General features: G+C 35.6%; 1 protein-coding gene across 1 annotated transcript in view; it reads left to right on the top strand.

Moving 5' to 3' along the window:
- Positions 1 to 25906, top strand: part of DACH1 (dachshund family transcription factor 1) — a gene marked incomplete at its 5' end in the record, with an annotated part of 177038 nt that extends 151132 nt beyond the window's left edge. Inside the window, one exon of the mRNA XM_009886091.1 lies at positions 25361 to 25906. Coding sequence (XP_009884393.1) covers positions 25361 to 25398 — 38 coding nt within the window. The remainder of the gene's footprint in view (positions 1 to 25360) is intronic.
- Between the last annotated feature and the right edge of the window lie 1386 nt (positions 25907 to 27292).

Raw genomic sequence — 27292 nt, 5'->3', positions numbered from 1 at the left:
GAGGAAAGGACAGGGTGGATTAATTCTTACCTAACAGACTTCTGAGGTCACACCAGTTCTCTTGCTACCTGGGAAAGATGGGCATTGCAAGCCACCGTCCCACCTATTCATGTTTCCCATAAGTACTCAGTTCCTTTCATCTTCTCCCTCAGAAGGGAACCGAAACCTGAACAGGCTGGTAAAACACACATTTCCAGCATAGTCTCATCAGCTGAAAAACAAATCACTTTTTCACTTCTGTAGAAAGAACTAGAAGACTTTATTTTTTAAACCAGGATGAAAGTTTGATTAAAACAACAACATCGTTCCAGTGAAATGGTGTTTCTGTAGCCTATCATGAAACAGATATAAACGAAGTGGATTTCTAGTTCATGCACAATTGAACTGTAATCCTGTGCCTCTTCAAGTTGGTTGGGGAGCTGCTAGATCCAGCTGCTAGATATTGGCGTTTGCCTCTACACTGTGTAGACACCTGTCCCTTTTCCTCTTTCTTTTTCTTCCCTCAGCCACATTTACTACTTCTTAGACAAGTGCTGGAAAGTGGCATCATATCAGCTGTAATGTGTGTCATAAAGAAGATTGTTTCTTGACATTTGGTTTTCAAACTACTATAGAGATTAAAAAATGCCTGATGTTTGTGTATCATCCCCCTTATAAAAGAACTTCATCCGTCAATATTAGTGTTGCATTCTTCTATGAAATCATTAAGACTTCACTGTCAACAGACCTCAAAATATTTAATGGTTTGAATTTTTTCTAATGGTTGTGCTTCCCTTGTTGTGACTTGTCATGGGAAGCATGAGGTAGACAACTCTTATGCCAAAATAACAGTGATAATTTTCATTTCTGCTAAAAGTACTGTGCTTTAGAGAACTGCTAGTACAAACTAGTAGCTGGTGAGTTACTTTATCCTCTTAACACAAATAGGAAGAAATCTATTAGACAAAGTGATCCACATCTCTCCTTCCTGAAGGGTACTGCAGCTTGGGTAGGAGGGTGGTGAGGCACTGGAAGAAATTGCCCAGAGAAGTTGTGGAGGTCCCATCCCTGGAAGTGTTCAAGGACAGGTTGGATGGGGCTTTGAGCAACCTGGTCTAGTGGAAGATGTCCCTGCCGATCGCAGAGGGGTTGGAATTAGATGATCTTTAAGGTCCCTTCCAACCTAAAGCATTCTGTGATTCTGTGATTCTAGGTAAAGAGAAAAATCAAATCCAGATTAGATTTCAGATCTTGAATTTCAAATTCAACCATTTCAAACATTAAATATGAACAGTGGCTGTCCTGTTCAGCAGTCCTTTTTGACTGTCAGCCACCCCGTGCATCGAAAGAAGAAGAAAAGAAAATTTCTTAGCAAGCTGTGTGACCTAATCGTAGAATCTTAGAATGGTTACAGAATCTACCAAGGAAGGTTATCATCAATTTCCCATCTCATACTGACATGTCTGAAACTCTGAAAAGAGATTTTTAGAGATAAGTTAAGATAGTCTTATCTTAACATTAATCCTTATGCTATTTAAAAAGTGATTAGGTTGTCCACAAGTAGATATCCATTTGAGATGCTCCAGGCCATCTGAGACATCTGCATAGGTTTCATTATGCCTATGGAAGATCCAGGCCTTTATGGAGCAGCAGCTGGAAACCACACAGGATAATGAAGGCTGTCTTAAATCATATCAGATGTTGAATCAAGCCCTGTTTGCTCATTTAGAACACCATTGAACATACTACATTCTTGACTTGGGTTATATTAAATGGAAATTTATAACTTGTTATTTATTTTGAATAAAAAGATATTTATTACCTTCCAAAGGGAAGGACAATGCTGCTGTTCTTCTAGCATTTTTAGTGGAAAAAAACAAATATTCATGGGGTAATTTCTCTAGGTCTTTCTCTCCTGTTATCTGTGGACTAGCATATGTATTTTACATAGCTGTTAACTGAGATATGAAAATGTGAGATGTGGAAAAAAGTTGTGGGTTTTTTGATATTTTTTGTTGTTTGGTTGGTTTTGTTTTTTTTTAAGAAGCCCAAATTCATTAACTTTCAAAAAGATCCTATATTTTTTATGAAATGTCTCAGATAGCAGCCCTTCGTCCATGTAGAGAGCTGACCTGGATGTGCCAGCTCAGAACTTTGTTAATGTGCCTTAGAATATTCTAGCACTTTCTCTGTTCTTTGAAACATCTTTGCATTCTATCTCTACATTCAATATTAAAATCTCAAACCAGGACACATAGCTGCTTCCTTTTTTTGGTTAAAAAAACCAAACACCTCAATTTCACCATGAAGCTTGCAAAAGTAATCATATGAAGAAATAGCTAAAGAAGTAAAGTTGGTCGTTAGCAGATATTCAACAGAATTCATTTATTAAGAGTGTATAATTCTTTTCAATTTCTAGTGTAAATATGTATTTCGAAACAGAAAACAAAATCAGGCATCATGCTGAAGGAAAGCATGTTTGTGCATAATAGTTCTGAGAAACTGTTAAAGAACAGATTATTCATGAGAAAACACTAGTTTTGTAAATCTACCAAAATTAGCTAGTCCAAAAATAGTGTCTTAAATTGCTGTTATTTACTTTCAGATGATACTTCATCTATTATGATGTTTCTGCATGTATGTAAGTTTTAGTAAACAGATATTTATTTATTTATTTATTTATTTATTTATTTAACTAATTCCAGTTTGTAGCTTTGTGGTCTGTCTCAGATAAATTGTTTTGGGCTATGTCAGAGTAACTGGAAAGCTCGTAGAAATGTTATCATTGTAATATCTGAACAACTTCACAATCTTTAATGGATTTCATCTTTGCATCAGAAAATACTCCTGTGATGCAGAACAAAGTAATTCTCTTTATATCATAGAGGGGCTAAGGAGCTTGATCATGGATAACTCAGAAATCTGTAGTAGATCAGGGACTGAACTTAAAACTTGCAAGAGCTAAAGTTTTCATTCTGCTCTACATGTTTTTGCCCTCCCTTTTATATGTTCCTTTATGGTCTCTCATTATATAGACACATGCGCAACAAGATGAAATTTCCCCACTCAAATATTGGTAGTACGATTTATGTGCCAAAACTTCATGCTAAGAGAATACATGTAACACATCATCTGTGCTTGCTCTGCTCTTGCTCAGATTGATGGCTAACCTCTGTGAATATCAGGGTAATGACAAAGTGCACCTGGTGTAAGTCTTTCCAAGTCTTTTCTTTGTGTGACACAGCTTTGAAAATACAACATACATTGCCTGGCATTATTTGATTATTACTTGATTTGATATGATTACCCCTCACATATGAAGTTGACTCTATGTGTTCAGCTTTTGTAAAAAAGACCTGACATAAACTCTAGATTCTGTTAAGCTTAAAATACCTTGCATAATAACATCTAAAAGGTTTGAAGCTAATGTAATGAGGAATGGATTATTTAACTTTTGTAGGTTCTGCCAGCTTCCTAACCCCAAAGCTCCATTGAATTTCTTTCTTCAGCTTCCTGGTATACAGACGGGCTCAATATCTGTTATACTTTTCTACTCATGGAAGTGAGAATCAGCTTTCTGTACTTCAGGAGCTGAAGACTAAGCATGCATGCATTACTACATTCTTTCCTTTAGATGTTTTGGTCAAAAACACAAAGAAGATGTAATGTTTAATTAAATGTGAGTCATCAAATGCAAATCTGTCCCGAAGTATGCTATGGCAACAGATAGAAGCAAAGGAATTTCCAGTCATTTATGTGGAAGAGTATTCAATGTATTTTTTCTATGAGGTAAACCCATCTTACACCAGGAATGGTGCAATAGTATTCATTCAGTCTTTTGCTATGATGATCTCTACCTGTAACCCCAACCATATTTTTAAAATTACTGTCCCCATTCATGACCAAGGTAAACAAAAATTAGTAAAGGAATATAGCTAAATAATATAATTTCCCTTAAAGCTATACACAAATATTTTTTGGGATGAGATGGTGACTTTGAGATGTTAGTGACTGTGCTGGTATATGACTTGTTTGATTTATGTGGGAAGTTATATGTGGTCATGAACCCATATTCCTGATTGCATTCCTGATTTAGGTACCATTCCTGATCTCAGGTCTTGCTGTCAGGCTCACTTACAAATCTGGATTTCAAGCCTCAAGGATCATAGTTTTGAGAACATTACACAAGGGTCTTCTTAACTGTGGAGAACAATAGGGAAAAGAACTATGAGGGTGCGTATTTGGAAGCATCACTCCAATTTGAAGCATTTTGATAAGGAGTGACGCACAAGGTGAAGGGTAAGGCAAAACCTTTCAAGTACAGTGTTTCCAGTAAACAGGGAAGAGCCAGTGAAGGAATTAAAAAGGAGTGACAATTCAAAGAAGCAGACTAGGAAAATATTTTTTGCCATGTGAATTTGTTTATACAACTCAGACAGAAGTAAGCTTTAGTGAGTAAGATAGGAGGAAAATTAGCATGTGAATTTACAGCTGGAGAGAGGGATAGGAAGATGAGGGGCAGAGACTTTATGAAAAGAAATTTAGTCACTATGTCGTAATGAAAAGTCAGAAGTAACAAACAAACAGGATACCTTAATTTTGGACTTCACTGACAGACAAGATGAAAAGAGTGTTTCATAGTGACTTAAAGCAGTAGCAATGGGGAAGAGGAGGAGGAATCTGAAGGGTTGAACAATTAACAGCTCTGTTTTCCCAACCTGAGATTGTCACAGCAGCTGAACATTCAGACAGAAAATCAGAAAAGCAGGCTGAGGTTTTAGTTTGGACAAAAGGAAATAGACCTGGAGTACAAAGGGCTATGTCAATTGCCAACATGGATGTGGCAGCTGAATTTCTGGTTTTGGATTAGACTACTCGGATATGAAGCACAGAGAGGGAGACAATGAGAGGAAGATCGCAGCCCTGCGATACTAAAACAGAAAGTTGAGGGAGAAGCCAAAAAGATTAAACTGAGAAAGAAATTATCTGTGTGGACGGAGAATACGAAGATCCTAACAAAGGGAGAACAGTATTTGAATACCAAAAACCTTTTATCAAAGGCTAGTCTAGAAAAGTCTAGAAGGTAGGATATGGGGTGCTAGTTCTAAGATTTGGCTAGAAGGAAATCATTAAGGACAGCCACAATTAATAAAAATTTGCAAAAAAAGCAACAGAATTGGTGGTCAAGGAAGAAGGTACTTCCTGATATTTTGCAAGTATTTTGGTCATTTAACGATGTGTTTAACTGATACATCCTAACTAAAGTAGGAACATGGAAGTGTTATATGCATGTTGTTGAAGAATAAATGGCTGTGCAAAGAATAGGAGAGTTTCATGGGTTTTAACTTGAAGTTCTTCATTACGTTTTCTTTTATCCACAATTTCCCTGAAGACAGGATTCTGTTTATACAGAATTATTATAATGTGAGTTCTAGAAATTTTCTTGGATATTTTTGCTAAACCTCTTTGGTAATTGCACTTGAGAATTTTCTTAATGGCAGTAATCATCTATCAAAAACCATCAAGCTAGGCACGGCCACATTTTCTCTCCCCTTGTTGTATTTAAAGAGAAAATCTCAATTTCTGTCAGGTGCTGTACCTTTGCCACCTAAGTGAAAGAAGAAATAAATTAAATCAAATCATTGCACTTTATTATCTGATTCCAGATAGAACATATGTACACAGTAAAACTTTCAAAGGGAGGCGCCTTTAGTCAGAAGTTAGTAACCAGCTGGAAGGCATGTCACCTACAGGGAGAAAAGAAGAGTTTAATATTTTGAGGGGGCCACATAATGTTACATTACCTTAAATTCTACAACAAGCTAAGAAATGTAGAGTGTAAGTGAGCAAATGTTCTTAACAGCCTATTTTTTGAAGAGTACCTGCTAGTGATTTTCATTACTTGTAGAAAACCTGGTTTGTACTGGTTATAAGTGTTACGAATGAGAGCAACTGAAAATCTGCCTCTATATACTTTGTCAAATGTGTGCATGTGTATTCACATTATGGTAAAAGAAAACTTCTGTTATGTTATCAGATTTGGAGAGGCTCTCATAAACTCTTTTGATAGAGCAATCTTTTGCTATAGGAGCTTAAACTACAGTATAAACATAGACTTTGTGTATTGCATATCATAAAATATGATTTAAATGAACAATATTGAAATCAAAGTTTCAATTTAGGAACTTGAGTGTATTGTTGTAAAAAGCCTAGTCAGTTATATTTATAGCTTCATATTTTCACAGGAAGAAAACTGTCTAGAAACCGAGGGATCCCTCACGCTTTATGGAAGTGCAGTAGGTTTTAGATAACAGGATCAGGTCCACAATTTGCTTTTCTTAAATCCTACAATAAAAAATAAAAATAAATGCCAGCACCATACAAACTACAAAGGTGAAAAAATGCTGTATCTTGCATTTTTCTACCTCCTGTGGCTAGGGACAGAATGCAGACATGCCACAATAATGTTTTTTATTTCTACTGTTCAAACCATATTAATGAGAACATCATTTTGGAGAACTAATTATTTCTATTTGTCTTGTGTCACACTTTCTAATTCCCCTATATTAGCACAGCCAAAGCAAATTAATTGCTTTTCCAGCAGTTGAACCTTGTCCAAGAATGAGCTCACATTCCCTTCCAGTTTTGCAGTTTCTAGGAGTGCATTGTGTCAAAAATTTCTCTTGATACTAAACATAGCCCAGAGAATATCTTTACAGATTTCTGTTGCTGCTCACTTGATGAAATTTATAAGTTTAAGTGACCCACTAGGAAAGATAAAGTTCTTAGCTGCAAGATTATACATCAAAACAGTTAAAGTGAAATTAAAATTAAATGAATGAATCTCACTGAAGCAAAAAAAGCAGTAATTAATGGTTCCCTTAATTGTCTTCATAAAATATTTGCATGGGTCTAATTTGCATAATTTGCATGTATTAATTAATCTTTCAAAGGAATTTTGTGCTGAGAGAAGCCAAAAAATCTCTTTGTTTTATTTAACATCTAATGAAATATTTATCTTCGTTAATGAACTTCTCATCTTCATTAAAATAAAAATTGCACAAGTTTGTATGTTTTAAATGTTTTTATAATTGAAGTATACAAAAAAATCTCTTCAGACCTACAGTATCTGAAAAACAAACACATTATTGAACGGTCTGTGTCATTTTGACTACAGCAACATTTAAATTTGAGAAACCCTCTACCAAAAGTTTTCAAGGGGTTTTAAATGACTTCAAATTCATGTTAATTGATGATTTTTTTTTTTCAATTTTGCAAGTAGGGATGACAAGGTAAACATTTTCATATTTTCTATTATTGTCAACCTGTGATACATAACAGCTTTTCTAGAACAGATATTAGGTGTAGAGAAAGAACCTAACATCACAGGTTAAAATTTAAAATACTGCAGGAGTTTGTACGTGATGTGGCCTTAGTTTATACTCTACTTGACTAACAGTTGAGGAAAAAGTTTGTGAGTTACTGCCTGACATTTAATGATTGAACCTGGAGTAAGACTGATGACAGTAACAGTTATAAAGGACGGCAGTGGCAGAGGACCTAGTTAAATGACAGGTTGCGGTGATCAGCAACTTTGAGACAGTATCCAAAATAGCTAGACATACAGAATGAGAATATGCAGTGCCAAAAAAAAAAAAATCAATATTAAAGTTTGGTGCAAAATTTGAATATGGAAGTGTGAGGAGATGAAAAGAAATGAAGTACTTTGCAGAAAGCGATTTCTGTAAAAAGAATAGGTGTAAGAGGATGATGATTAGTTTTTCGGGTACAAAGGTGAAGGCTATTACTTAAAAAGGGGACCACCTAGAATCCCAAGGTAATGTATCAGCTACTTAATATTGTTGGAAATAGTATCTGTGGAGAAAGAATAGAAAAGTGTGGTTAAAATAAAATAGCTTTTATACAGAATGTTAACACTGTGCATAGTAAGATTTGTGAAATGGATTTTCATTTTTTTCAAGGATAAGAACGATATTATTGGAATAATAAAAGTATACTTGAAATAGGGAAATGATTGGGGATTTAGAATACAAAGAAACTATATTTGCACAATGAAACAGCACGATGGGATTTGTACTCATTTTCAATATGCTTGCATGTGCTTAAATCCTTGCACAAGGAGTTTATAAACACAATAATGTGTTTGAATTCATTTTAGACATTTAATACCTTAGAAAGCCAGCCCTGCAGAGACAGAAAAGTAGGAGCTGTTTAAGAGTGCTTTAAGATACAGCACTCAATGTATAAAAGAAACAGGAGGTTTAAGTTATCAAGATCGTATACAGTCATATATTCTTTACTGCATTATCCTATAATTTTTTCAACTGATAAGATATAGTGGAACTTTGCTGATACCATAATGGCACTGTAGATATTGCTATGTATTATGAGGGTGTGGAACATGTGGAATAGCTGCTGAGGCAATGTAATTATCCATGAAATACCCAAACAATATCAATGGGAGGGATATGTTTCACTTCACACATTTGTGGGGTAGATGTCTTTATCTGAGCTATTTGGCTGGACTCCTATTAAAGTCAATAAAGAGTAATAGACACATCTCTGCCTTTGAAGAAAATGAATAATACCTCCCAAGTTTCTTCACTGATTATAAAGGGAGTCTACAAAACTGGCTCAGATGCAGCTATCTACAGTGCAGGTGCCTGAAGTTACTGCGATGAATCTCATCTGTTGTGTATTTTCCTTTTTGCTTGCCTCAGAATTCCAACATCACTTGTGACAGTAAACACACTACGAGCGGCTGCATTTCAGTCACTTCTCGTAACTACTGATGTTGGCAATGAGTAATTGTGCATCACTTCTGGAAAAATATCCATGCCTGACAATTCCTTTTGTGCTTGGTGTAATTCTGTAATGTTTCCATACTGTACAGTTCTGAAAGTTGCATAAAGCATGACCCTCAAATGTAGAAAGGATAACTTGAATTCTGCATTAATCCTGGAGCTTTGCAGCGTTTATTTCTATTGTATGCTACTGTGTGAGGCATAACGCATGAAACAAGTTGAAAGAAGCATTCCAAAAACTCTGAAATAAGTACAAAAGTGGACATAAATTGAGAGATAGAAAAAGGGGTAGATGAAGTATCACAGAACTCTAGAAAGGAAAATGGTATCGTATGACTAATATTATTACCCTATATTACTGTAACTGTATTACTATATCATTACTAATTTGTAATGGACAGCTAGTAAATGTTTCTCCATTTAAATGTAGTTTTGCTTGCAAACAAGATATGGGCTGGCATTAACCTGGCAAAGTGTAGAAGTCTACAATGTAGATGTCTACACCTGTGCTTGTCACCCTCAACCCTCTCTGGAGGGAGTGGAGAAAAATGTCTACAATACAGTTTGTGACTTCATAAAGTAGGTATCTATATTCCTCCTTTGTCTATGGAAGGAGCATAACTAGACTACCCTGCTGTAGACCTCTGCAAACAAATTTAGTAATCTCAGTCACATTCCAGAAATGCTAAATTCAGTTTCTGGAGGTGAGAAAGCAATATATTTCATTGTTGGGTTTTTTTGTTCTTGTTTATGGATATTATTTTTTTCCATACCATAAATCAGTTTTATAGCTGGGGTTGTAATTTTACTCCAAGATAGTCTAATTGCTAAGGATAAATGTAGCACGTGGCACAGTCACAAGAAGTATACACTAAGGGGTCACTGTCTTTGCTCATTTCACATTTTGCAGCAAACAAAGAATCAAGTGGATAATATCAATTTCACGATTAAACTGGTAGCATTGGTTTGGGTTGCTTATATGCTTTAGGTCTGATGTTTTGCTGTTGAGTGATATGGTAAAGGAATAGCTCATTTTGCATGCTTCAGTGCATTTTCAACCAATGCCTTAAGCCAGAACCAAATCTTTATGCAGTCTTTATCTACTGATTTCTTGATGGCAGCACCGATGCTTTGGTATCTCTCTCACAAGGGCGTTGTGAAACTTAATTAATGTTTGTAAAGTGTTCTGGATCCTGGATGAAAAGCACAATAGAAGTTCAGTTATGCTATTAACTTCTGCTTTTATATTGTCTTTGGTGACTGATCAGAATCCCAGGCATTAAAAAGTGGCAAAGAGAGGCGATGCAAGATACAGCAATTTGCAACTATTATCAACTAATTACAGTTAGTTTCAAATCTAGAACAGGGAAATAGGTGGAAGATTATTTCATGGGATTTAGCAAGGAAATACTTGATAGCCATAATTTTGTGTAAAGGCAGCCTGCCTGGATTTTCGTATAAGAAAAAATTAATAGAATGACTTACCTCAATTATTCTGTGTTAGATCAAAAGTGGTATATTACTTAGTGGCAACATTTTTGGTGTAATAGGTGACAGTCTGTCTTTTGTAATCCTAAACTAACCATGGAGTCAGAAGTCCTGGTAAAAAGAATGAGAGTTCAACATTCATTTAATATATTCAAGAGGTAAACAAGCAGTTAAACTTAAAATGTAAATAAAACTGTATGGTGAGATTGTATCAGGCAAGCAGTGCTTTGAACAGTGTTAAGAGTTAAGAAAGCAACCTTGTTCCTAAAGTATCGCTCCAACTCAATTGCTCTATTATTCTTATATCAGTTAAAAAAAAAAAAAAAGAAGAAAAAAAAAGATACCCTGGCTGTTAATAAAGCTATATTAATTTAAACTAGCTGAGGGTCTGATGGTTTAATTTTAAAGTGGCCAAAGATTTTAGGTTTCGTCCTTTCTCTCTTTGCCAGTATGATGAAAAAAAAGACAAAACATTTTTATGTCCTTCAGAAATATGAATTATTTATAGTATTTTATTTTAAGATAAACAAATTCTTAATATGTCTGTAATATTCATATAAATGCTTCATTGTAAACCAGCAAAGCAACCAATTACTGTGCCAAATCTATTTTAATTCTAAAAATAACTTTTGCTAGCAGTGGTTATTTTTATATTGATATAATTAAGAATGATAACATAAAACAATTTAGGCTTTGTATAATTCAAGCATTCAGCTTTCCCATGGATTTGATTTGGAACTTGACCCATCTCTATTAGTATCTCAAGTTCCTATGAAAGAAAAAAAAGAAAAGGAATAAATCAACTAAGAACAGTAAGTATAAAGGAAGTGGAACTAAAATTAACACTTTTGGAAGGAATACTTAGCCAGCATCACGTTCCATCTATAGCTAAAATTTGCTGTCAGCATATATCTATAATAAGTATTCTTCCAGTGAACTGCCAGCTGGCTTGTAAAGAGGAAAATCTATTCTATAGAATAGACTGCTAGCTTTAAAAAGAAATCTTTAGCTTTTCAACCCTTCACAGGAAGTATTTTGGTCATTGTAAGGTTCCATAACACCTGAAGGACATCCTGGGAGACAGCAGCATATATAATGATAATGTGATGTCATTTTGTTTATCCTAGTTGAGAAACACAAAGTGTGTATCAGTAATGGTAAAAGGAACATTTTTTCTATTATATTCTTGTCAGCCTTATTTTTTAAAAGTGATGCAGCCTCTAATAGCTTAGGAAAAGCAGCAATAGCATAATAGTGTGTTTTGTCATGGACGTTAGAAAGGATGGATCACAAAGTGCTACAGCTGGCCTTGGAAACAAAGTGTTATGAAGTCAGGACCAAAATATTCACTGTGCTGGTTTATGTGCATGAAATTAGAATAGAGATTGTTAAAAATGTACAATGCTATGTTAGATAATTCAAGTTTTGACTTGTTTATTTAGTCTCTTAGTTGATTCTGCAGATTTTGCCTGTGACAAACTGTCGGTGCAACCCTTGCATTAAAAGACATGTATTTTTCATGATATTGTTTCATACTGCAATATGCTGGCTACAAGTCCTTTCAAGTAATCAAGCTATATTGAATAAAAACATAAAATAAAAAGCGGCTATAATTTGCTCTCATTTTTAGCTTTACACTCTGACTCAAAGATATACACTCGTAGCCATTGAAGAGAGCACAGTATGTTTGCGCATTGATGAATTGAACATTAAAATATTGCGGTTGGATCAGACTCCTTTGGCTTCACTGGAAATACTGGAAGCATCATAAAAGTGGTATAACTGACTGGAGGATCAGTTCCATTTTCAACCTTATCATCAAATTTGTTATGACAATCACAGCAGTAACTATGCCATCCTAAGCAATCTGGTTCCCAATGCTAAAATATTGAAATGCTAAAACACTATCAAAACTTGCAGAAAACAGTTCTATTCCAGTTCCAAATGGGCAATAGTTCCAGAGCTTGATCTTAAGCATTCAGTCCACAAAAAAAGTCCTAATTTTAGGAATTAACAACTAAGGTTTCCCTGTAGGTTTTTGGTATGCTTGCAAAACCTATAAGTCTCTTAGGTCTTCCAGCTAAAATTAACTTTATAGTCAAGTCTATTTTGCTAGACTAAATATTCAGTAAATATATTCAGCATATACTCAGTTCTTACCTCTCTTCCTACTAAAATGTTGCATCATTAGGGATAGGACTAGGTGGGCTTTAAAATATGCATTTGCAAGCTATTGTATCACAAATACCATCTTAAAGACCATTTTAATACATCTCATCTTGGAAGGCTACACCAGAACTGAGTTCCTTGCAATAGAAAACAGAGCTGGTTTGTATCTCTTTTTACTATTTACTGCGTATACAAGTTGCTTTTCTATGATAAGCATATCAATTAATTTTATTTTCATATTGTGGACTCTATTTCTTGCATTATACTAGTAGCCTGTTCTGAAATTATTCCAGTTTAAATTCACCTTGAGCATGGGTAACCAACATCCTGAATACTGTTCCAGGAGAGGTCCTGCAAGTGACTTGTACAATGCCATTAATATGTTGCTACTGAGAATAAACAGTGTAAGTGGAAAGCTAGGGAGAAAAAAAAAAAAAAGAGAGAAAAAGCAGCAATGAATTAACATTTTTCATTTCCTCTGCCTTGACATAATCACACTTCCAAGCAAGAAAATTTTACACTTCAGATATTTTGCACAGTTCATTTCTTCTGACTCCAAGGTAGTCACTGGATCCCAGAGTCACTGGTTAAGACCACTCTGTGGTTTAATTTAGCCATTCTCTTTTCTCTTGCTTACTTTTTGATGATGGACCATGGTGCTAAGTTCTCTCTGGGAAAGCATGCTGCTTCCATATGGTCTGGGATTTCTGTAGTGGGGTGCATCCAGGACACAGTCTGTCATGACATGCTGTTTTTTCTGAGGAATCTCTACTGGCAAAGACACAGAGTGGTGCCAGATTCAAACCACCTGGCCCTAAGGCTAATTGAGTTTTTCCTGGGAGGGTAGAATAATAATTTTGAAGTACCTATCTGAAATTATGTTACCACTGAGAGGGAATGGGAAAGGTTGGCTTGTCACCACAATACTTAAATACATCGATGAAGATATGCCCAAGATAGAAGTTTACAGTCAGTTAGGGAAACTGGCTTGAATTATGAATTGAAAAACAATCTGCCTGGGTCAGTATTAGCACTTGTCACAGAAACAAAGTTCCCTTGTAATTTAAAATGCTAGTATTTTTCATTCCTTATAGGAACAAAAGCATTTTGCTTAAGTACTGCTTAATAGCTAACTACTGGGTTGAACCCCATATACATCATTCAGTTTGAAGTCTTCCTCAGATTTAACACGAACTGGTTTTTTTTTTTTTTTTCAGTTTTGTAGTTGCGTCGCTCATACTAAGCCCCAGGAACTTCATTAAGGTCTATTCGTATTTCTGTGTGGTAGTAAGGATTATGCATGACTTCTGTTCATTGCTCGTTTCTTAGGGCATGACTTCTGGTGTGGTTTCTGTCACCTTGACTCTTATTCTGGAGCTGACTGCTTGGTGCCATTGTCTTCCATAAGCTTGCCTTCATACAAAATACCTAAAAGCAGCAAGCTTATATTGCATATGTTTTGACATCCCATGCATCCTTAATAGATTTTCCATAAGCTTGCTGCTGTGCAATCTATCTATTTTACAGCCTCATTCCTTTCAGTTCTGCATGTGACTATTTCTTCATGTTTTGCATTGGGCTGTTACTGTGTTTTAGCACACAGTTGAGAACAAAGGTGGTTGAGTATTAAAGAAAAATGTGATATTGATATTAGAATAGGATTCCACACAACCCAGAATTGATATATGCGGGCTAATGTAAGTATTAAAGCTAAATGCTTTCTTTAAATGGCCTCTATTTTCCAGTAACCTTTGCAGCATTTGAAATGACATCTCAGTAACTGAGATTATGGAAAAGCCAGATCATATTCTTGTATTAATTGTGGTGTTTAAGTCTAATCTCGAAACAACAAAACACGAGGCTGCCTTTTAGTTACTGGGGTATTACATCAAATGAAAGTTATTTGTTTAGAAAAGAAGTAGCTTGTAGAGGAGAGTGAGGTAGGTTAGGGATTCTGTGAATTAGAAGAGATGCTCTGCATAGGAGTAGGTATTAGGTAAGTCTTTTCTTGTGTTTTAAAAAGTAGTCTGGGCTAAAGCTCTTGAAAATACTTTAGAAGAGCTCATCTTCATAAATGGTTTGTACATGGTGAAGGAAAAATGCATCACGCTGTCTGGTGACTGAAACAATAGTTTGCTAGTGCTAACCATGGCCACAGCTATTCCCAGTAGAAAAATCATGTCCCATGTTACCTTTTCCAGACTTTCATGAAAGATCTTTACCAATCCACACTTTATTATGTCATCTGCAATTGTAAACACATGTATCACGCTAATACTATCGGCTTCTAGTTCAGTGATGGAAAGGATCTGTGTGTGTGTTTCTGTATGTGTGTGTATGGAGGGTAGTTTTGAGAACTACTAATGTGTATATGATTTTGCGTAGATATTTTCTGTAATTTGATCTCAACTGAGAGGCAGAAACTGCTGAAAGCTCCAACAAACCCTGTTCTATTGTATTTTATTCAGATTTCATTTTATGATCATTTTTTCCTCTTCAGAGAGAAAAATAATTGTTTTTTTAAGCCTGTCTGAAGATTACATTTATGATTGAAATTTGTATTTAAGATTACTTTGGTGATGATGTTTAGAGTAAAAAGTGATCATTTGAGCAAAGCACTAAAAAAGGAGGCAAAATTGAGAAGTGGAAAGAAGAGCAATCAGACTAAAAAGATGAATAGTAATTTCTGTTTTCATCAAGACTTTGCAAGAAAAAGCGTTAGGCAGAAACCACATTCCAATACTTAAATCTCAACTTTTTCGCAATACTATCAGATCCAAGGTTGCTTGTTGATTGGCTTGCTAAAAAGATAGTTAAAAAAAGGTTCTTTATGTTTTTGAAAATACGATAGCAAATAAAGCTCACCTTTTTGAGAATTTAAAACTGTTTAATGCAGGACAGATTGTTCAGCACAAGAATTATCCACACTGTGTTACAAACAGCACTGAACACAATGAGCTGTGGAAGCTCACAAGCTGATTGTATTTAGCTGTGACTTCATCCTTTAATAACTTTTCCACATGATTCTTCAGTTGAAGGTGTTTTGTTTTCTCTCTGTTGTTTTTTTTTATTTTTTTTTATTTTTTTTACCAACAGAAGTGACACAATACAATGCGTTAGTGACTCAGGTTCAGTGCTTTTAAGTAATCAGTTCGGTTGTCTGATTTTGGATATGCTTTTGTTTAGTTTATACAAATAGAAAAAGGGTTGCTAAGTTTATAAGGTAACAATAAAAGACAGTGTGCTTTTTTAACCCTATTTCTTTCAAAGAATTTCTCACCTTGCCAGTTCAATCTCTTCATTGCTCAAAATGGCAAACTCTGTGTGTTCTATATGATCTTTAAATAATAGAAGGTGACATATTCAGGTAGTCCATCTCTTTGTTGGTTTACTAAAGACCAGATTGCTGACCTTTAGCTTGCTCCCACGGTATTCAGTGATATAATGAAAACATATATTCATGTTTAAAACACATGATAAAATTACTGAAAGAAGATCCTGACAGTTCAATAGTTAAAATAACTGGAAAAAAAGGTATTTGGGCACTCTTTTTAATATATCCATGTTTTAGTTTTACGCCTGGAAACTCAGACATAGAATTAAAATCTCCCAAGTATATTTTAAAAAGAAAGACATGAACATGTCAGTCTCCTGAATATTTGCAGTGAGTATTAACACAAATATATTTGTACATGAATGTTAAGTAGAGAAATGAAAGGTGTATGATTAATAACAATATGCAAATTTGAAACTAATTTATTGGTGTTATACAAAGGGCAAACTAGGATAGTGTTTGGCCAAATATGTTTACATACTTCATATTTGCATGAGTTTATTGAACATGCAGTGTGAAATCACCCATCTTTGCATAAAAACTGGCTAAGCACTTTTTTAAAAGAACAAATTGCTCAAATTTCAAAGCCTCAATAGTTGAACCTGCTTTCCTACATCTCCTGTACTCCACTCTAATTCTACTTGGGAAGAGGGCGATGGATCCATCCATTTTCCCCTATACATGATCTACTTTTGCTATCAGTAACAATGTCAGGACAGCACAGATCCCTCTGTCTCTCCTTTTCAGAGACGAGCTGCAAAGCTTCAGCGTTCTGATTAATCTCGTACACCGGGAGGAGTCTTTTCTCCTCACAACACGTTGTTTTGCATTGTATAAGGAAAATTATGGAAAGTTATGTTCGGTTGATTTCATGACTGCATTTACAAAATGTTCTCAGTCGCAAACTCTGAAAAGGAATCAGCCTCATGAGTTTCCCATGATTAAAAAGTTAGACTCCCATTTTTATCTTTTGGCTTTGCTGGAAAATAAATGCTCTTTTGTCTCAATCTTTAACAAAATATATGAAGAGTATACAAAAATAGATTTCATCCTTAATTAGTTGCTTCCTTTAAGTTTTTCGAAGAAGGGTTGCAATTTGACTAAGATCCCTTCCATCTGTCACAATATGCTTGCTTTTATTTTGACTTCCCGTTGCTGTCTTATCAAATATCACATGAATCATTACCATTTGTTTGCCATCCCTTTCTTTTGTTTTGTTTCTCTTCCTCCAAATGATTAAAACATCAGGTTGAATGAAAGGTTAGAAGTACACTGTGATTCACATTTGCCCCATCTTATTAAAACAAATAAACCAACCAGTTATATAATTTAAATGTGCTTGAGCTATGGCTTGCAGATGCTTTTATCAGCTCTGGGCTGAAGAGGTTGTGTGCATTCGGGCATGCACGTACAACTGTTCTTTGAAAGGGACAAACCTCATTAGATTACAGGTGCCTGGAAATAACTTCTGAGAAAATAGCTGCCATTTTCAATAAAGCTACTTCCTAACAGGAAACACAATTTATTATGTTCTTTAGCACAAATGAGCAGCTTTTCTTTTATTTAGATAAAAGTAGCCCCATTTAATGTCAGAAATATTTTATTTCTTTTAACCTGTTGGACTGAGGGTGGATCGTAATATTTTTCACTCTAATACTCTAACCTATAAAATGTTGAGGAAAAGAGCTGTAATGATTCTTAAGTTACAAAATATGTATTACACTAACTCACAATTTATTTCATTTACTTGCCACGCCATCTTTTCATAGAATCATAGAATAGTTTGGGTTAGAAGGGACCTTTAAAGGTCATCTAGTCTAAATCTACCCTCTTTTGTTTTAAAACTATTGCCCCTTGCCTACATCTCCTGTACTCCACTCTAATTCTACTTGGGAAGAGGGCGATGGATCCATCCATTTTCCCCTATACATGATCTACTTTTGCTATCAGTAACAATGTCAGGACAGCACAGATCCCTCTGTCTCTCCTTTTCAGAGACGAGCTGCAAAGCTTCAGCGTTCTGATTAATCTCGTACACCGGGAGGAGTCTTTTCTCCTCACAACACGTTGTTTTGCATTGTATAAGGAAAATTATGGAAAGTTATGTTCGGTTGATTTCATGACTGCATTTACAAAATGTTCTCAGTCGCAAACTCTGAAAAGGAATCAGCCTCATGAGTTTCCCATGATTAAAAAGTTAGACTCCCATTTTTATCTTTTGGCTTTGCTGGAAAATAAATCCTCTTTTGTCTCAATCTTTAACAAAATATATGAAGAGTATACAAAAATAGATTTCATCCTTAATTAGTTGCTTCCTTTAAGTTTTTCGAAGAAGGGTTGCAATTTGACTAAGATCCCTTCCATCTGTCACAATATGCTTGCTTTTATTTTGACTTCCCGTTGCTGTCTTATCAAATATCACATGAATCATTACCATTTGTTTGCCATCCCTTTCTTTTGTTTTGTTTCTCTTCCTCCAAATGATTAAAACATCAGGTTGAATGAAAGGTTAGAAGTACACTGTGATTCACATTTGCCCCATCTTATTAAAACAAATAAACCAACCAGTTATATAATTTAAATGTGCTTGAGCTATGGCTTGCAGATGCTTTTATCAGCTCTGGGCTGAAGAGGTTGTGTGCATTCGGGCATGCACGTACAACTGTTCTTTGAAAGGGACAAACCTCATTAGATTACAGGTGCCTGGAAATAACTTCTGAGAAAATAGCTGCCATTTTCAATAAAGCTACTTCCTAACAGGAAACACAATTTATTATGTTCTTTAGCACAAATGAGCAGCTTTTCTTTTATTTAGATAAAAGTAGCCCCATTTAATGTCAGAAATATTTTATTTCTTTTAACCTGTTGGACTGAGGGTGGATCGTAATATTTTTCACTCTAATACTCTAACCTATAAAATGTTGAGGAAAAGAGCTGTAATGATTCTTAAGTTACAAAATATGTGTTACACTAACTCACAATTTATTTCATTTACTTGCCACGCCATCTTTTCATAGAATCATAGAATAGTTTGGGTTAGAAGGGACCTTTACAGGTCATCTAGTCTAAATCTACCCTCTTTTGTTTTAAAACTATTGCCCCTTGTCCTGTTGCAGCAGGCCCTGCTAAATGTTTGTCCCTATCTTTCCTGTAGGCCCCCTTTAAGTACAGAAAGGCCACAATAAGCTCTCTGTGGAGCCTTCTCTTCTCCAGGCTCAACAACCCAAACTCTCTCAGCCTGTCCTCATAGCAGAGGTGTTCCAGCCCTCTGATCGTTTTTGTGGCCCTCCTCTGGACACGCTCCAGCAGGTCTGTGTCTTTGCTGTGCTGAGGGCTCCAGAGCTGGATGTAGTACTCCAGGTGAAGTCTCACCACAGCAGAGTAGAGGGGCAGAATCACCTCCCTCGACCTGCTGGCTATGCTTTTGATGCAGGCCAGGGTATGGTTGGCCTTCTGAGCTGCGATCACACATTGTCGTCTCGTGTCCAGCTTTTCAACCACCAGTACACCCAAGTCCTTCTCCTCAGGGCTGCTCTCAATCCCTTCATCCCTCAGCCTGTATGGTTACTGGGGATTTGCCCCAACCCAGGTGCAGAATCTTCCACTGGGCCTTGTTGAACCTCATGAGGTTCAAATGCACTCACTTCTCAAGCTTGTCCAGGTGCCTTGGATGGCTTCCCATCCCTGAAGCATGTCAACCACATGTCTCAGCTTGGTGTCCTCTGTAAACTTGCTGAGGGTGCACTTGATCTCACTGTCTGTGTCATTGATGAAGATATTACACAGTACTGGTCCAATATTTTTTTGTACAGAGAGTCAGAAATGCTTCATAATTGCCTCAGCTTGCTAGACCTGAAGTTAGCAGTTTTTAATGGCTGTAGGGTGTGACAACAGCTTGTATACACTGAATTTCAGTACCAAGTCTGCTGCCTTTAGTGAGCACATGGACTAGTCCTGGGGATTTTTTGTTGCAACATGTGATTTTTAAAAGAGGACTCTAAGCTCAGGTCAGCTTAGTCACCAGCTGTGGAGATGGACTTCAAATGGATCTTTATGAGCCAAGAACCTATACTTTCAATTAAATAAATATGCACACATGGGTTTTTTGGTGGTGGTGGTGGTATTTTTGTTATTTGTGCTAACATAGTCCTTGGAGATCTCAGCTGACACTGCTGTACCTTGCTAAGGCCAAGAAAACAGACTGAGAAACCATCAGTGCATGGAATCTCTGTTACCTAAAATAAAGAAGGGGAAGAAAGAGAGAAAGGTTAAAAAAGAAAACAGAAAAACAGAAAAGTGAAATCACAGATCATTTAAGAGTCAGAGTTGGGAATACAGTTCTTGTCCTTACTTGTTCAGTTGTGTTCTTCTTGTTAATGAGAGAGAAATCAACCTAAAGTAGGTGTTCTTTGCTTTGAAAGCACAGAGATGAATAGATCCACCATTCAAATATCCTAAGACACATTTTGAGTGAAGATCAGCTTATATCACTGGCCTGTGCATATCTGACAAAATTATATTAACTGTAGTTAGGAACTCTAGTGACTAAAATTGAGGCTACTTTGGTGTAAGGGTTCCTGGATTATGGGCTGGCATTTACTATTCTACAGCTCACAAATTACTATTGTAAAAAATAACAACTATTAATAAATTAAAAAGAAATTATCCAAACCCTGACATCCTAACTTTCCAAAGCTCCTACTGAGATTGCTGATCTTATAATTCACTTTCCTTCTCATACATTATTTTTTCCCTTTTTTTTCCTTTTTAACCTGGACTCTGTGGGTTTCTTTCTTACTAGCTCTCTGTGACATGCGACTGTATGTTTTTGTTTGTTTGGTTGGTCGGTTGGTTGTTTTCCTCCCCAGAGCTCCTAACTATAGGAAACACAGGAGAGGTTTCCTCAGTAGGCTTTTCTCTGATAGCAATCAGCTGAATTCAGGTGTGATATCACATCTCTGATGTTGATTTACAGATTTTCATAAACCAAAGACTGCAGTATGCTCTTATGATAGTCATGATGACCACTTTTGTTATGTTTATTTGTAAAGCAGTTGTCAGAATACAAACTAAATATGATAGGCTTCAATAGCAAACAACCCCAGTGTGACTTGCACTGACGGGCAGAAATACAACCATTATCATCTAATGGATGATTTATTTCCTGTGCAACCTAAGACCAATCTTAACATTTCATTGTCTTTTTTTATCACTTTGAGTGGGTTTACGTTTTTATCTCAGAAAATGTTGGGCCTATAGAGATACTTACTACAAGCTGCCCACAGAATGCTAGTGTGAATCATTCCCCAGCTTACATCTCTGTGGGAATGCATTTCAAGGCATATGATTTGTTTCAGCATTGCAAGCTTTTGTGTCAGTTCCATTTGTTTGTTTTTTATAACATTTATGACCTTTTAACTATTTGGGCATGTTCATTCAAAAACCTCAAGATGAGTCTTAATTAAAAAGGGTTGATCTAAAAAAAATACTCCCTCACTCTGGCTAGAATTTCTGTCATATCAGTCCACAGACAAAAACAAATGAGATTTAGGAGTAGTGGTGTTTTCAGTTTGAGTTACTAGCATGAGCTTGTGTGATCTTGCTGAACACTGCCATTTGCAAAAGAGCAATTAAAACAGATGACAATTTGCTAATCGCGCACAGTTCTATTCAGAAATTTAGCAGTATTTTCCCGGTTTGTGTTTTTGTGTGGCTTCCTAGGAGTGAAAGGAAGTTGTATGTATTTATGTTGTATATAACAGTATGTAAATTTGGGAAACTAACACAGATAAAGAATTTTCAGTAGGCTAAAAATATACTCCAACATTGTAAACACTTTTAGAGAACACTTTGTGTGTGTGTAGTGTATGTTTATGTGCATGTATCTATGTGTGAATAGTATATTCCATATTTGTTACGCAGATAGACAAATTCTGCATTTGTTAACAACAGAAAATAGCGCCACATGCATATATAACTTAAAAGCTGATCAGGAGGCGGGAAGTAAAGGCACGCTCATGAGTTGGGATTTAGGAGTAGTGGCATTTTCACATTGAGTTACAAAGGATGAGCTTGCTTGATTTGCTGATCACTGGTCACCCTCAGGGTTTGTAGGTTTTGTTTGTGATTTTAACCTTGAAATCATGAAAGCCTATCAGTGGTAATGCTCCACTAGTACTCAGATAGGAGCACTGGCTACACCTTGAGGCAAAGTGATTCAGGTGGCTTTGACAACAACATTGAGAAGTTCCAGTCATTTCAGAAGAACCTTTGAACAATGAGAATGGAGAGAGAAATGACTAGGGAGAGTCTGAAAAGGAAAAGGGACAGCAATCAGATATAGGTATTGTATTTGGTCACCACACTGTGATGCGAGGTTATCATTCCTCTGCAGACCTGTGAGTTACCTCTGTTTTTCCTAGCATGGTTTGAAGTCTTTGTATGTCGGAAGTGTGGTGCTATTTGCCTGGTGTACGTTCTTCATGAGTGGCTACATGAACTTCTCAGCTACACACAGGAGCATGCTGGAAAAAAAGTATAAAGCCTAAAGAAAAACTGTTTTCATCTTCTCCTAAACTCAAGATTTGAGAGGGTAGTGTGCAGTTCTACAGATACTGTGATTTTTTTTGTGTGTTGGCACTGTAGGTTCTAAAGAGAAGGATGTTAATTTTGCACCTCATTCTTTCATGACTAATCTTGAGAAAATAAAGGAAATACTTTACAATTCTTAGCAACTTTTGAACTCTTACTAAGTATTTCTTAATCATGGAATTGCTTTATCTGTATCATAACATGGCAGGTTTTATTTTAAAGTTGGTGTGTCTAGTGCTTGCTGTGCTTTCCCATATGTTAAGGGAATTAATCAAACACGTTAATAGAGAATATATCTATTTTACAATAAGTCTAGCAATTATATTAGATCAGCTGTGGAGTTTCTATATGGCATTTTAAGTCCATTATCAATACAGATGATTTAATTGCACTTTTAATGGTCCATCATAGAGTTATCTGATGAACAGGAAGATTTATGCTTATTGTATATATCCATCATAAATGTTTTTAAGCTATATAAACAAATATTCTCTTACTTTGTAAGGAAGATGCTTTGTAAAGCTGTCCATTTCTGTTATTGTCCATTGTCTGTGGATACAGAATACAGGATCTGGTAGTGTCTTCCATTAAACCTGAAAAACCTCCTATTGACTTCACTGCCAGATTGGGTCCTTAAGCAGTCTGAAATAGAGCTGACTTTTGAAAATGTACTGCTGTTCTCTGCAGATTGCTCATCTTTTGTTGACTGCTACAAAGATTCCGCTTCCTACAGCTGTATTTTTAATTGAGAATATGTTTTAATAAATATTTTATTTTAAAAGGTATATGGAGACCTAACATAGTAAAATAAAACACAGGTTACTGACTGTAGGTTATCTTAATGTTTAGGTGTGGGAATTATGCATAGCACTCATTAGCAAGTGTACATTTAGGATAGCCAAAGTGCTGGTATATATGCAGTGTAATTCTCCTACAGAGGTATCCAGACAGCTTTAGTGCTGTAAATGTCTGTTGTGTTTATTCAGTATGTTTGGGAGAATTATATGCAACTATAGCCAGTAGTGGCTATGGCTGTCCTGTACTTGAGGGTTTTCTTTTGAGATGGTTTACCAGGCCTTCAGTTTTACCAAGCTCCATTTCAGAGGTTCCTTCTTTCTCTTCTGAATTCCCATAAGCATTTTGGTTGCTTTTCACGCATCAAAGAAGAATAAGACGTCTTTAAGTTAAGGCCTTACTCAGTTTCCTTTTGTCTCTCTTCAGTGCACAAAGACCATAAAGAGCAAAGAGAATGTGGAAAAGGTTCTGAGTGGAAGCACTCCAAGTGGTGGGAAAGCTATTATCTAGTCTGCCAAAAAAATCTAGGAATCTCAAAAAGTAGGGAAAAGGAGCAGGAAAATGTAAAGACATGGGAGAAAGTAGAGAAAGGGGGTACACCCCAGAAGCTTGCAAAAGAAAACTAGTGGTGGAAAAGGAAAACCAGAGACACACTAGATAAGAATCACTGTGACATAGTGAGCAATTCTACGTTCTCCTTTTTTTTTTTTTTCCCCAGGAGTTCTGAAAGAAACTACACAATAAAAATTGGAAAGGGGTGTGCAGAAGGGATGAATTTTCACAGCTGTATGTGATATACATTTTTCTGCTTGCAAGTTAAGCTTTTCTTTCTCTCAACAGTTACAGTAAGCTTGTGGAAGTGATGTTGCGCATTTCAGTGATAGCCAAGGATTTAAAAAATTTCAGCATTCATTTATATAGGTTTATCTCACACAATTTCCTGTATGTCTAATAAGAATTTTAAAGGCTGATTTGGAATAAAAAGGTTAGACTAAGAAAACCAAAACAGAAGCAAAACCCTCTGAAATATTGTAAATATTTGCTGATTTCATTTGGACCAGAAGAAGGGTTTCATGCAGACTTCAAGAGCTGAGATACAGATTGTGCTTCCAAATGCATTATATTCTACAATATAAGTAATGTTTAGCAATTATGCACTGTGCAGGATTAATATGCTTCATAATGTGCTTTAATCACAAGGGAGCAATGCTTTCTATCCTACAGGACAGAAAAAATAAGAATGTACCAGTTTTTCTGTCTGTTTCCTGTTTAAAAAAAACAAAAATCTTTGTATTGCTATGAGAACAGATACATATAAGATGTTCATGTCCCCAGTGAAGAAAAAATTGTTTTATATTTGTAAATTAGGTGAAAATAATGTTGTGGCAAAATGTTGTCTGTGAGTTTTTCTAGATCAACAATTACTGGCTAGGTGAGCTTCCTGTTTCTCACATTCCCTCTCCATCACACACATCTCACTTAAATACATGCTCCTCACTTGGGTGGAAAAAACGTTGAGAGAGACGTGCTTACATCTTTAACGTAGTAATTGTTCAGTTAATCTCATTTATGGGGGAAGGAGGCTATACTTCACTGATACCGATTAAATATCCTATACTGGGTTCTATATAAATAGCTACAAATGTGCACAATGGTTACATTACATGGTATATTTAACAACATAGCTAAATCAGAAAGTATGAGCTATGCCTTTAGTGATGGGAGTACTAAAGATTGCATGCAAGAAGATTTTTGTTCTGCAACCATGAAGGAAATAATTGCTGTTCAGCACTATTCAGTTAAGTTTGCATATCAGTAAAAACACATGCACAGAGGCTCCACCTATATTCCTAGTGCCCTGGCACTGATATGAGTGCAGCATATATTAAAGCTTCAGAAGATGTTACAGTATTCACAGTTTGCAAAGTGTGTGTAATTTTTAATGGAGTTATTTTGACCACTGTCAGATGAAATTGCAACGGTGATGTTCAGGTTTTATTGTTTGGGGTTTTTTTATTATTATTTTGAACATCAAGTACCATAGGTGGCATTTTACATACTTATGGGAGGACTACTCCTACTACTTCTACTGAGGTTTTAAATCTTGTGGGTTGTTTCCTCTTTTCGATTCATTGCAGATATAAATATATAAAACAAATCTTTGTTTTTCATGTTTTAGATGGAAGACTTTATTTGAAAACTACTGTCATGTATTGAATTTTTCTTTTTTTTTCTGCTGAAGATACCTGTGCTACGATAAAGAACTTTGCAGTAAGACATTGGCTCATAAGGAGTTCTGTGGAAAGAAAGCATTTTCAAGCCAACTTCCTCAACTTCATTTATCAATGTTCTTCAAAAATGTAAAGAATTCTGCAAGAGTGTCCTCCTTTGGTTATCTCCTGTGGCTCAACCTGGAGATCTAGAGAATGTTTGTAAATGTACAGTAGCACTCTTCTCACAGTGAAAATCTGCATCTCTGCGCCGGACTATTGTATCCAAAATTACAGGCGGGTCAGAACAAGGCTGAGTATTCCCTTTTTCAAGGAATGCAGACTCTGTCCTCCTCTGATGATTCGATATTTGAGCACATCAAACGATCCTTCCAGCGGTGTCCAAGTACACTTACAGACTGTTATATCATACCGAAACCAGCAAGACAGCTCAGAAATGAACTTGTAGAGGGCATAAAAGGATTCTTATTTAAAAAAAAAAAAAAAGAAAAAAAAAAGGTAAAAGAAAAAAAATTGATACATTCAGTTTTCAAACTATGATCGTGGGTTTTCTTCTAAAGACATTTTTTCCACATGCTTTCCAAGAGACCAACACATATATGTTAGACTACATTAAGTGAAATGGAATTTTGTGTAAGTGAAAAGAAATGCTGAATGTAAACAAACTGTTTTACTGTTCACAAAGTCTCTTTTCCTAAAATAAAAAAATACAATAAAAAGAGTAATAATTTCTCATTGTAAACTGGCAGGGGTTTCTGAAATAAAAGACTTTGCTTCTTATCAAACTGTTGGTCACATGTACAGTATATAACACAAATCACACAAGGAAGGTATTATGTATGCAGTAGAAATCTAGAGTTTAGGAAATGAAAATTTTAGATAATATTGTTTTGTCACCCTGTTGGTCAGAAAGACACCTTTCTAGTTTTAACGCATGCAGGCATGTAAATATTTGTCCTGGAGTCACAGTATTACTGAATGAGATCTTAAGCATCTGGTAACAAGTCAGAATTCTGTATCAGCCACTTTTATTTGTATATTGAGCCCTGGTTAGTGCCCTGATTAGTGCACTTTTAAGAATGGACTGTGGCTGAGCAGCAAGTCAAAATGCCAGAAATATTTTTATATGTTAATGTCATATTACGTCAATGTTGCTAAAAAAAGAAAACCTAACAAACACTTGATGTATCAGTCCAATTCCACGTAGAACTGAGTGATACAGTTGAAGTCTATTGTCCCTCCCACCTGGTCTTAGGGATGGGTGGTTATGTGTTACTTTCACTGTCTTTATGAAAGCTACAATATGTGTTTTCACCTTTGTGCTGATAACTGGAAGTAAGCTGCAACACAGTGCTTATTACATTACTAAAAATTATGTTCTTTGCTTTGCGTACTTTTGGGTTACCCCTTTAAAGACTGATTTTGTGAATCAGTGCTGTTACTGTAAGTTTTGTGATTATGCTTTCTTCATCTAATGTTTTATGCATATAAAATATTATTTATTACATGGAAACATATCAAAACCTTAAATGTCTAAGATGCCTAACTTAAAGCAAATATTTCTTTAAAAATAGTTCTGATTGGATATTAATATTATTTTGTCAAAAAAAAAATTCTAATGTTTTGTAAACTCTAGCACTGAGCTTCTATAGTTTGTAGGTCTTCCTTGCAATACTGGTACACATTTATTTTGTGCGGTTCATATTTACTCCACCACAATCCTTTTTTAACAATAGAAAGATGTATATACAAGTTCACATCACGGTAATTTTTTTTAAAGAAATATTGAGCAATATTTTTCATTAAATATTGTTACCTAATACTTTGTAGTGGTATTATTTTCTAACCATGGTTCTTTCATAATTTTCATAGTTGCTTGA

Source organism: Charadrius vociferus, unplaced genomic scaffold, assembly GCF_000708025.1.
Source record: "Charadrius vociferus isolate BGI_N301 unplaced genomic scaffold, ASM70802v2 scaffold495, whole genome shotgun sequence".
Classification (NCBI taxonomy): Eukaryota; Metazoa; Chordata; class Aves; order Charadriiformes; family Charadriidae; genus Charadrius; species Charadrius vociferus.
This window is presented reverse-complemented; position numbering and strand designations above follow the sequence as displayed.